The 12,979-nt window shown below is 35.6% G+C and overlaps 1 protein-coding gene across 2 annotated transcripts in view; it reads left to right on the top strand.

Annotated features, from left to right (window-relative positions):
• RALGPS2 (Ral GEF with PH domain and SH3 binding motif 2) overlaps positions 1 to 12,979 on the top strand; it is a 155,432-nt gene that overhangs the window by 74,851 nt on the left and 67,602 nt on the right. For both annotated transcript variants that reach the window (XM_007448529.1, XM_007448528.1), the window contains 2 exons: positions 1,513 to 1,605; positions 8,191 to 8,317. In XM_007448529.1, the coding sequence (XP_007448591.1) occupies positions 1,513 to 1,605; positions 8,191 to 8,317 (220 nt within the window). The remainder of the gene's footprint in view (positions 1 to 1,512; positions 1,606 to 8,190; positions 8,318 to 12,979) is intronic.

The following is a 12,979-nucleotide window of genomic DNA, read 5'->3' as shown; positions in this document are numbered from 1 at the left end:
CTCACTGTCGCGGCCTCTCTTGTTGCGGAGCACAGGCTCCAGACGCGCAGGCTCAGTAGTTGTGGCTCACGGGCCTAGTTGCTCCGCAGCATGTGGGATCTTCCCAGACCAGGGCTCGAACCTGTGTCCCCTGCATTGGCAGGCAGATTCTCAACCACTGTGCCACCAGGGAAGCCCTTAAATCTTTTTTTTAAAGTTCTCTTTATTTTGTCTGGAAGCATTGTTATGTCACCCTTGTTTTTGAAAAATGCTATTGCAGACTTACAATTGTTTTTTTTTTTTTAATTTACTTGGGATTTCTTGAACTTACTAGCTCTGGGAATTAGTGTCTTCCGGTAATTTGAGAAAATAATCCACCATTATCTCTCATATGTTTCTACCCCATTGTTTTTTTATCGTGTCCTTCTGAAGCTCCATTGAGATAAAGGTTGGCCTTTTTTGCTCTTCCTTTGATGTCTCTTTACCTTTTATTTCACATTTTTTAAAAGACCCTTTGGCTTTTATGTTGCTTTCTAGATAATGCCTTCATTTTCAATCTTCATTTTATTTGAGGCCAATACCTGATGTTCTCCATTTGTGAATTATTGTTTCCTTGTGTTTATCCTTTTCCTTTTCCTTTTTTTCTTTTACTTGAGTTCATATTTCTTGAAATTTCATGGGGATTCTTTGAGACCTGAGTTAAGGTGGTATTAGTTAGGGTTCTTCAGAGGAATAGAACCCTTCACTTTGCCTTGGTTTTCATATTCAAAACAGGCCATTTTTGCCTTGGAGTCACTTCATGGTGAGGACAGTTTTTAAATGATAAGACCATTGAGATGTAAGCGTCTGATAGTTTGAATAAACCTGGGCAATTAGCAATAATTTGACAAAAATAGTAGATCTCTTGGTAAACGGTTGGAACCTAGCATTAGCTGGGAGCCTTCTGCACGGAGGCTGTAAAAAGCAGGGTCTGGTATTGGGAAGCAGGTGGATATCCCAACATGAACAAAAGGAACAAAGGATTTGAAGATTCAACCAGGAGGAAGCAGGAAATTGAGGAGGGCTATGGAAAGCAGGTTTGAACCCTAGCCCTGGAATAATGGGGATCCTGAGTAGGACACCAGATCAGGATCCTGGGCACGGACCCTTCCTTTATACTCGGATCATAAGGCAGAGGCTAGTAATATTTCAGTATAAGGAAGGAAACTGCTTACTAGAAATGAGGATGCATGGTTATACCAGGTAACCTTGATACTGAGCCATAATTTTGGTTTTCTTAATGTATTACACAACTAGAGGTAGATTTGTTCCCAGAGCTTGGGGGCAGTGCCAAGTTAGAATGTGGAAGTTCTATTGTGGGCCGAAATCAGCTTACTGTAAATATAGTGGATACCCCAAAGACAAATCTCAACAATGAGGGTAATAAGTACTAGAACACTACCAGTTGCCTAGATTATACTTGTTGTTAATGTTGTCTTGTATTCATGCTGTTTATTTTTCATCTCTCCTCCCTGCTTTTCTTAAATCTTCCAGAAACTGTACGAGCTGAATAACCTTCATGCACTTATGGCAGTGGTTTCTGGCTTACAGAGTGCCCCAATTTTCAGGTTGACTAAAACATGGGCGGTGAGTAATTTTCCTTAGTTAATGAAAGGTTAGACTTCCTGTTGGAAGTAAAGATGTGTTAGTTCCTTTTATAGTTCTTAGTAAGGTTAATATTATGATAATAGATAAGGATTTTTGAAGTACTTTGTACTGTTCTTTGAAACCTATGTATTTTTTTCTCTCTCAAATAAGTATTTCACTAGGCTTGTTAGGTATTTTTTGGGTAAATTAACAACTTGGTGCTTGGTTTCTGCTCTTTAGGAACTCATTTTTCTAGAACCTCTTTAAACTTCTTTGACAACATAGCATTTCAAGCTTACTGATGGGAAAGTGTAAGTGCAAAAAAAAAAATTGTGTTAATCATGTAAAGATTATGCTTTTGGAAAATTTGAGGAAGATACAAATTGTAATTTTCAAAAAAAATTTACTGATTCAGATTTCCATTATTTTTTAGTCAGTAAGCTCTCAGGTTGTTTCCTTAGGAATAATGGAAAATCTGATAGTTAACATGAAAGTAAGCAGTGTTTCTGCACATTGCGGTATTATGCTAATCATATTTGGTTCTATTACTTTAGCAAGGTCAGGGTGTGAATTTTTACTTGTGCAAATTTGTGTACTTTTACAGTCGATTAACCAGATACTGGCCTCAAAGTTTCTAGATATTTTTCATTTAGATTTTATATAACTGAAATTTTAGATTCAGTTAAATCTGTTCATATTTAATACTGTTCTTTAATGTAAAAGAGGAATGATTTTGTTTACTACATTTTGTACAGAGGGTTAGTGTGTTCTTACTGTCCTGTAATAAAGACTTGACTGACTTTAAAACACTTTTTTACTTGATAAAATATAACTTTGTTTTTAATTAGCCTAGTGCTGTTTTCACTTTTCATAGCATCTGAAGAGACAGATGTTTCTCATGAAAATCAGGGTAGATTTCTATACTGGAAAAACATTAGTTTGGAAGAGTTTATGGTCCTCTTTATATTTTATTTGTATTTTAGAAACACCTGAGTGAACGGTTTTCCTACTCTAAAAATTATTTTTAATGATGAACTTATTTGTTAAAATTTGAACTTAATGAGGGAATGGAAATGATTATAAATATACAGTTGTGAATTCCATCTTTGAAGTTTTAGGGAAAAGAATTATACTCTGGTTTATATTGTGGTTTAGAAATGAGATACATTTCCCTCAAGTTAATTTTTATTTTCCTTGAAGTTATTTTCGTTGTCTCCCTCATGTATTGCATGGAGAATAATTTTGTTTAAATTTAGTAACAGCTCTATAATTAATCTGAATAAAATTTTTGGTGTTTATATTAAACTTTAAAATATTCCACTTTGTGCCAGGCACTGTCTAATTGCTTGACATGCATAGTGAATGATATAGACAAAGTCCCATTCTTGTACAGCTAACATTCTGCTGGGGAAAGATAAGCTGTAAATAAATAAATGATATATCATAAATAGTGATAAATGCGCTGTAGAAAAGTAAAGCAGAGTAAGTGAGATATAAAATACTTCTGTGCTTTCCTTTCTGTGATGTGTGGTAAGAGTCTCTGATAAGTGACATTTGGGTAGAGACCTAGAGTAATTGAGAAAAACATTCATGTGCATATCTGAGAGAAGAGAATTCCAAACAAATAGCCAGTGCAAAGGGCCTGACAGTGTTCACAGAGTAGCAGGATGGTCAGTGTTGGCAGAGTGAAACAAGCTAAGAAGTAGTTGATGACAGGAGCTGAATTCAGAGAGGTGGCATCGAATCAGAGAATGGAGATGCAATTTACTGATATTCAGGGAGGTATAGAGAAGGAGTGTTGTGGGGGTTCTATCTTATACATATCAATTTTGAGTTGGCTGATAAAATATTCATGTGGAACCATAAGGTCAGAGTTAGGTATACAAGTTTAACAGAGCAGTTAGAGCTAGAGATACATTTTTGTGATCCTCAGCATAAAGATAGTATTTAAAACGTGAGATTGTAATCAACAAAGGAAATAGCATGGGTAGAAGTTTTCCACAGTCAGGTAAAGAAAGTGTTTCAAGAAAGTGCTCACCTGTGTCAAATGAGAACTTTGAGATGACCATTGGATCTGGCAGTTGGAAAGGATTGGAAAGGATTGGTGTCCTTGGCAGAGGTGGCTTCAGTACAGTAGTGGGGTGAAAGACTGATTGGATTTGAGAGAATGGTGGAGAAAAAAATGGGACAGTAAGTACAGAGAATGCATTTGAGGAATTTTGCTGTAGAGGACTGGGGTGAGGTCCTGTAGAGAAATCCAGTTCTCTAGTGGGGCAGGAACAGTTTATCCATTTTAACAGGAGAAAAGGGGATGCATTTGGTTACAGACACAGGTATGTTGGTAGATTTGGTGGTGGGATTCTGCAGAAGTTCTTCTGATGCTTTATTTCATAAGACATAAGAAGCAAGGTCATTAGTTGAGAGTGGGGGAGGTCTTGGTTTGAAGGAGGAAGAAAGGATGAAAGTCATCTAGGAGAGTGTGAGAGTGAATTAACTAGGGAAACATTGTAGGTTTGGTAGGTCTTAATGAAGGTCCACTTGAGATATTTGGTCGTGAACTTATAGTGAAACCAGTCAGCAAAGTTATGTATTCTCCAGCCAGGTTCAGGTGTTCAGCATTAACCTGGAGAAGTGCGGATAATTGTATTTAAGCAGAGATGGAATTTTTTTAGGCTTGTTTGTACCACAGAGGGGTCAAGGATAGTATAAGAGATAAAGTAGGCAAAAATAAAAGTTGTTTTAGTGATAAATGAGGAGTTTAACCCAAGTAAAAGGAAAGAGATAATGAACAATGAAAAGGTAGTATGGTAACTAGTGGAAATCCTGGTGCCCTCAAATATTTATTGGGTTCAGGATGTCCTAGGGAGTGGAGGCTGAGTGGTGGAAGATGAGATGATTCAAAGAGGAGTGAAGAAACTTAGAAACCAGGGTATTGGGAGTGTCGTCTGTACAAAGACTGCAATCATCAGGATATAAGAATAATATTGGTTCATAGACTCTTCTTTTCCAACTACTAAAATCTTAATGATGGGAAAATGACTTGTAGCTCTATTAATGACAGTAATATAAGTGTTGTAATCTAGTGTTCTTTTGTCCAGTACTATAGCCACTAGCCACATGTGGCTATTAAATTTAAATCCTTAGGATTAAATAAAATTTAAAGTTCAGTTCCTTAGTCTTACTAGCCATGTTACAAATGCTCAGTAGTCACATGTGGCTAGTGGCTATTGTATGGACAGCACAGACGTAGAACATTTCCATCATCACACAAATTTTGATTGGACAGCACTGATCTAGTGCTTGAACTTAATTAGAAGCTGGAAGATTTGGGGGAGGACAGTGTGACAGTAAGCTGGAAGGAATTGTGAAGAGAAAGGAGGAGGAACGGCACCTAACTGAACTCCAGACTGATGTTACAACGTTTGTAAGAAAAGAAAGAGAATGCTTCCAGAAAAGGTCAAAGATGGGGCTTTTGCAGAGAACGGACCCTGAGTCCTAGAGGGTACAGTTGGAAAGGATTGGGAGGGTTAGGGTATCGGGTCAAGTTAGAAGATAATGAAGATCACATAAATGAAGAATTGAGAGTGTTTGGGGTTTTCTTTAAAACCGACAAAGGGAATGTACCAGAAAAAATCCTAAGTGGGGGAAATATTAGCAACGTTCGCTTTAACATCAAGGAAAAGGATGCCCATTTTCACCATTTCTATTCAACATAGAGATCTTAGCCAGCACAGTCAGAAAAAAATGATTAGAAATAATAGGATTTATCCTTAAAAAATTAGAATTACATAGAGTTACCATTTATCCATCAATTCCACTTCTGGGTGTATACCCAAAAGAATTGAAAGTGGGGATTCAAACAGATATTTTTACACCAGTGTTCAAAGCAGCACGATTAACAATAACCAAAAGATAAGAACAATCCAGATGTCCACCAACAGGTAAATGGATGTACAAAATGTGGTATAAACATACCATGAAATATTATTCAGCCTTAAAAAGGAATGAAATTCTGACACATGCTGCACCATGGATAAATCTTGATGATATTATGCTAAATGAAATGAGCTAGACACAATAGGACAAATACTGAATGATTCCATATATATGAGGTACCAAGAGTAGTCAAATTGGTCGAGACAGAAAGTAGAAGGTGGTTGGTTACCAGGGCCTGGGAGGAGCAAGCAATGAGGAGTTTCTGTTTAATGGGTGTGGAGTTCCAGTTCGGGAAGATGAAAAGAGTTCTGGCCTTGGGTGGTTGCGGTGACTGGCCGATAATGCTACTAAACTATACACTTCAAAATGTTTAAAGTGGTAAATATTATGTATATTTTACCACAGCCTTTTAAAATAGTCTTCTGAAAACAAGTCTCTGCTATGCCACCCCAGATTGAATCCTTTCAATCTAGTTATTGATTTGTTGTGAAAATTCCAAAATATAAGTTATTTTTATACATATTAGACTGTGTGCTTCTTTAGTTTTGTGTTTCAGATGTGTCAAAATCAGTTATGATTTCCAAGTAATTTGTTTCTCCTGATACTGTACCAGAGTTTTAGAATAATTGACTTTGGAAAAAAAGAATAAGTTTCTTTTTATCCCTGCTATGTCATGTCAGTATATTTTGCATATTTAAATATTTTGTTATGTGGGAGAGAAAAGGATGTTTGGATTTACAGGTCACTCAAGCAGAGAGTTGCACCTAATCTTGAAAATGCCGATCAAGTGTGTTGAAGCTGGGCCACAGAAAGTTGTGAAACCAGTGTTTCAGACCCTGGAAAATCTATCTAAAACATTCAAGCAAAGAACTCTTGAACTCTTGTGTTTTAAAGAGAGAGGGATATTGGTCAGACATTTTCTTGATAAAGATTATCCAATGGTAATCTGCCTCTTGGAGCCTGTGAAAAATAGATTCCAACATCAATTCCAGCTGTACTACCTGTAATACTAGAAAGAGCAGGTGTTTTCTGTCTCCAGGACCAGACTGAGAAACAGGACCCTGAAAAACAGGACCTAGTCTTTTGAGTGGATGACTGATGAGTGTTTATATGTTCTGCTTCTCCTTTGAATCTCAGTCACCTCATCTTTAAATCAATCCTCTGACTTTTCTGTTAAACTCATAGGAGAATTAGAATTTTATTGGTGGAAGTGTTTTGCCTAAATATTTTATCATAAATATTTTATGATACAAAGTGAAATCTGATTACATCATAATGAAATAGTAACTTCACATATTTAAAGAGAAAAAAACTTTTCCAGAGTCTTTGGAATACTTAAAAATATATATTTTCTTTTAGTTAATACTTTTTGGGTGACTGACCCTGCTTGTTCTTTTATTCCCCTTGATAGCTCCATTTTTTCTCAAAGGGCACCCACTACAAATCTACGCCTCAAGCCTCCTAAAACAGCTGCTGTTGATTGATCAACTGTATGCAATATAGCACTGATCAAAGGGATCAAAGAAAAAAATGTCAAAAATCCAAACATGTAAATCATAGTTGTTTTTCTTTTTAAAATTTATTTATTTTATTTATTTATTTTTGGCTGCCTTGGGTCTTCATTGCTGTGCATGGGCCTTCTCTAGTTGCGGAGAGCGAGGGCTACTCTTCATTGCAGTGCACGGGCTTCTCATTGTGGTGGCTTCTCTTGTTGCAGAGCACGGGCTCTAGAGCACAGGCTCAGTAGTTGTGGCACATGGGCTCAGTAGTTGTGGCACACAGGCTCAGTAGTTGTGGCTCACGGGCTTGGTTGCTCCGCGGCATGTGGGATCTTCCCAGACCAGGGCTCGAACCCATGTCCCCTGCATTGGCAGGCGGATCTTAACCACCGTGCCACCAGGGAAGCCCTAAATCATAGTTTTATAGTTACTGGTAGGACTAGCCATGATTAGATTTATCAAGGAAAATTATTACTTAAATTATGAAATGCAGTATTTATTTCTTAATGATTATGTAAGAATTATCTTTATCTTTGAAGAGGCAGGGGACAATGCATGAAAATATTTGGGCATTTGAGCTGAATATGAATACATAATTTTTATTTTATTTTATTTTTTTATTTTTTTGCGGTACGCGGGCCTCTCACTGTTGCGGCCTCTCCTGTTGCGGAGCACAGGCTCCGGACGCACAGGCTCAGCAGCCATGGCTCATGGGCTTAGCCGCTCTGCAGCATGTGGGATCTTCCCTGCCCGGGGCACGAACCCGTGTCCCCTGCATCAGCAGGCAGACGCTCAACCACTGCGCCACCAGGGAAGCCCCATAATTATTTTAATTTAGGAAAATGATTAATAAAAATTGTTTAGCCATTTAAAATAGTAAAGATAAGAAATAATGTATTATAATTTACTACTTAGTAAGTTAATTAATTTATGTACATTCAAAGTATATTGTATTTTAAAAATAATGAATTTGGGTTTATTATATTAATAGACATGTTTGATTTTGTTTTATTTATATACTACCAAAATATAATTAAAGAAGATATAACTTTGAAATTAAAATTCAAATTTATAATAATGATAACTTCAAGTCTTTGCTATAATAAAATTGGATTCGGAAATAACTTAGGCTTTTCTGTTTGTTTTTTAGTTATTAAGTCGAAAAGACAAAACTACCTTTGAAAAATTAGAATATGTAATGAGTAAAGAAGATAACTACAAAAGACTCAGAGACTATATAAGTAGCTTAAAGATGACACCTTGCATTCCCTATTTAGGTGAGTTACATCATGTGTGTTCATTATGCCTGGTTGTTGCTCTGCCTTAATCAGTAGTTTATATAAAATTCAATATATTTTAAAAGTTTGTGTATCCTTTCAAGAAATTAAAGGATTGTTAAGTTGAAAAAATAGACTAGAGGAATATGTTAGCTTATTACCTGGAGTGTATTTTCATTTCTTCTTAAAGATGGACCATATGGTAAAGCAATATGTTTTACCTATTTTAGTAATGCTTTTAAAGAACGAACCAGTAGTTTGCAGTGAAGTTTAATGCTGTAAAAATATTTAACATTAACTAAAGAAATTGATCAAAAGATTTAATGAATTTATTTTCAACATCGTGAGTTCTCGCTTTATGTTGTTGGCAGATATTTTACAGTGAATTATGAAAAGCAGTCTCAATGAATATTGGTGTTACTGTTTTTCTGGAAGAAATTAGCCGTTTAGCTGTGGAATTTTAGCTCAGTGCTGAGACAGACAAATCTGTATTTGACATATTATTTGCCTAAGAATGTATCTCTTTACTGTATATTTTACAGTGTTGATGAATTCCAAGAAGTATTGAACCTAATAACATTAAAAGCTTATGTTCAACAAAATATGAATAGTAATGCCTTATTAGGTATTTGAATAAAAAAGACTGAAACTATACTGTTTTAAATGTATATGTAAATCTAAATACAGAAAATACTTTATATTATATACACCTAGTATATGCATTAAAATAAATTGGTTTGATCCCATGTAGAGAGTAATCAAATGATAACATTTGCTTTGTCCCAGTATCCCCTTTGCTCCCCTATCTCCACTTTGTCTTTTATGTAACTACTTATACTGGATTTCACCATAACTATTTTTGAAAATAATGGAAAAACCTGTTACTAGTTTAGGAGACTCTACAGTGTAAACTTTGAAGTCTTTACAATACCAGTGACCGGAACACAAAGTAGGGACAAAGACAGTAGATAACACTGTCATTCAGCTGCTCTACGGCATCAGCCTTAGTTTGTCAGAGAAGACTTGAACTTATTAGACCATTGTGGGACATTCTAGAATTCCAGTGGGAATGGGGAATGTTGTACACCTTGTATTGAAGGCAGAATACTCCTATGCATTGTGTAGATAGTGGCCACTACATACCATTTGTCTGTTTCTTTGATAAATAGTTCAGGGCCATAATAAGCATGACTCAATCAGAGAGGCTGTAAGCTGGATATTAGGAAAGACATTCTGCATGTGCTCCACTTTTTACCACTTGTCACCTTGGCTGTGCCCATTCTTGAAAGATGTAATTTGGGGAGAGGAAGAATAGAGGATTTTTAAAAGTCATCAATATCTTCATACTCCATAAAAACATAAACTTTTTATAGCATAAAGAACATTAGACTGAGAATTGGGAACAATAAATTCCAAAATGGCTCTACCATACTAACTTTTCAAGTCACTGAATTGTCTTCTTAAAGCCTTGTTTTCTTTACCTAGAAATAGCACACATAGGACCAGAATCATGTTCTTCTTAAGGCTGGCTGGGACCACAGTGGTCTCTTGTATCTAATTTCACTTATATTACAATTGAGAAAACCGAAGTCCAGAAAGGTAAAAGAGCTGGCTCATAATCCTAAAACCTAGTTAATGACAGATCGGAAGTTCTGATCTAGCATCTTTCCAATTATACCTGTTAAACTCTCATTCTAAAACTTACTGATTCTGTGATTGCATTTTTTTCTCATTGAAATGTTTTTCTCAAATTTCATAATTTGTATTTTTTAGAAAAAGATTATTTCCTATTGAAAATGAGAAAATAACAATATAAATCCCTGTGCTCTGATGTCTAGTTCAGAGGTCTTTGTTTTATATTTATTCACAGAGGAGACTTCAGTACAAGATTTGATGTTGTCTGTGCATGTGCACATAAGCGTACTCTCATGCACATACAGGGGCGGGGTGGGAAATCATTGAAATAGTGGAATCTGGAAAGGTTCTCCATTAAAGAATATACCTGTTTTCTCCCAGCACTGGTACCTAAAACAGAGTAATTGTTCCTGTGGGTTAAAGCAAATGAGGCAAATATTGAGGTGCCGAAGTTGGTTTGGAGAAAATAATAGAACCATGATCTTTTCTGTGTCTTCAGTTTGGTCTCCATTGACTCCTCAATTCAGTTCTTTTTCAGTTTATATATTCTCATGACCCAGAATCTCCCTTCTCACTATTACCTGTAATTTTTTGAGAGGTTCATGCTAGTTATTTCTGCTTATTGAAATTCTCCACTTGTAGCACCAGTCTCTCTTGATTTGCCTTCTACGTTTCTGGCTTTTGTTTTATCGATTTCTCTTTCTCTGCCTTTCTCTTAAATCTGTTCTTATAAAGGAAGGTCTCAGTCCACTTCTTTTCTTCCTCTATACGCTCACTTGGAGTAGTCTCCTGCAGTTTGTTTCTGTATATTGCCTGATGACTCCCAAATCTTAGACTAGACCTGTACATCTAATTGTCTTTGTAATTCCTGCAGCCTGGTAACATTTTAGGTACTCAAATACTCAAATACTGATTGAATGAGATATGTATTGGTAACTCTTAATTTGGCATGTTCAGAAGTAAATTCATCATTTTCCCCCTTCTTCCATACCTGATCCCCATCTTATTTCCTGGCTTAGTCTACTAGTGATCACAGTGTTGCATTATCTGCACTGCTCCACCACCCTAGAAACCTGGGTTTTTTGTTTTTTGGTTTTTTTTACTGGATTTCTCCTCCTCCACTTCTTACATTCTCTGTTGAAGCAAGATGCATGTTTCTGAGGGTTATTCAAGAATTAGAAGCCAAAAGTGGGGGGGTGGGAAATGGCAAAAACTTAAGTTAAAATAGAGAACATACACTTTAGCATCTACATAATTTTATACATTGGATTCTTCATATAATTATTCATCCCTATACCAGTTTGTGAAGAAGCATCTGAGAATGTAAGATGATTGTGGAACATTTGGCACAAACATTTGGTAGACTTGGGAAGGAAAAGTGAAACATTGAAACGTTTGTCAGACAAGTTATTGTGACTCAGTTTAGTTCATTTCCAGCATGAAAATTGTCTTTTTAATGTAGTGACAGTTTCATTTTATCACAAACTTTGAGGTTAAATGTATTCATTCCATCTATCAAAACATACATGCCTTTCCTAAGAAAATGTGAAGCATTTTCAACTTCATACAACTTTTTGACTGCTTGATTTATTTATGTCATAGACAGCTGGTTCATTTTCTCATTCCTAATCTTCAATACCGAAGTGTGTTGAAGAATGAAGATCTTGCAATAGTTTATATCCTGTTAATATTTACATTGTTCATATTTTGTTCTAATTTAAAATGAATTAGGATTGTGGTTTTTAAATTTAACTTTTCTTTATTTCAGAATTTTTTACCAGTCCTATTAAACTAGGCCCAGTGCAGATAGAAGCCAAAAATGTCAATATTTACAAGATGCTGTACATTTGATAGGAGAGAACCTGTCCCAAAGACATTTGGAAGATAATGCTCATTATTCATATTGGTAGCTTCTATTTAACTATCTCTCTTCAAATATACAGAATTTGCATAATGCTACCCTTTATCCATTATGTCTGCAAAGGTTCTTTTGGAACAAATGTATCAACCAAAAGAATCTATCTACAGTGCACAGAGAAAAGGTGAAGGCTAATTATCTATTTCTTAACATGAGAGACATGATCCAAACTAATGGTGTTTTTGCCCCTAAAAATTATGATCAGAACCAACCATTTTTTGTGAAGCTTAAAAAAGGGTATGGAGGTTTGTATGCTGACAAAACTCTTTATTTTGATACTGCCAGATTTATTTATATTTCAATGTGGATTAAATTATAAGAAGCAGAAAATGTTTTCTTGGCTTTCAACTCATCATCCCTTGAAAAATTGTCTCTTCTGTTGGTTTGCATTCAAGGTAAAAATTAGTCAGCCTGGACAATATAGTGAAAAATTCTTAGACTAAGGATACAGTTTTTCTGGAGAGAAATAGTTTGGCAAATCTCAAGGAAAAAATTGTTTTATATGAGAATTATTGCTTTAAATCTGAAAATCATTAACAGCACTCATTTGTTCTTGTCATTGGAGAACAATCTTAAGGAGCTTATTGAAGAATTTGGCATGGGAAGTTTTGCTTTGCTGGAGAGAGAGAAAAAGAACATTGTGCAAAAATAATTTAGTTGTATGAAACATGATAAATATTCTTTCATGTGCATTTTCTAACCTCATTTCTACTTCATTTATGTAATTTTGGGAAGATGCAGTAGCTCAACCAGCTTAGGTGGTTTTCTGAGAAGGAAAGCATATGTTTTTAAAACTATGGAAATAAGTTGTTGCAGTTCTATACATTGCTTTCTATTAAGTAGAAGCAGAATGTTACAGAGAAGTTTTTTTAAACTCTCCTGCCCTTCTGTAGGACATGAGTACACTGTTTTGATGTGTCTACATATGACTCCGTCTCTTGTAGAGAAAGTCCCCTGCCCCAACTTAAAGATTTTCATAATAGGCCTTTTTTTTTTTTTTTTAAGAAGAGAAAAGCTGTCCTTATATCCATCTGTAATATGGGATATAGTGCCCCTCTCATCCCCTGTCCTCTAACAAGCACCATTTTGTTTTCATTAATCTCTTTCCC

This window comes from Lipotes vexillifer, unplaced genomic scaffold (assembly GCF_000442215.2).
Source record: "Lipotes vexillifer unplaced genomic scaffold, Lipotes_vexillifer_v1.1 scaffold76, whole genome shotgun sequence".
Classification (NCBI taxonomy): Eukaryota; Metazoa; Chordata; class Mammalia; order Artiodactyla; family Lipotidae; genus Lipotes; species Lipotes vexillifer.
Note: the sequence above shows the minus strand (reverse complement) of the source record. Positions and strands in the feature narration are given on the sequence as shown.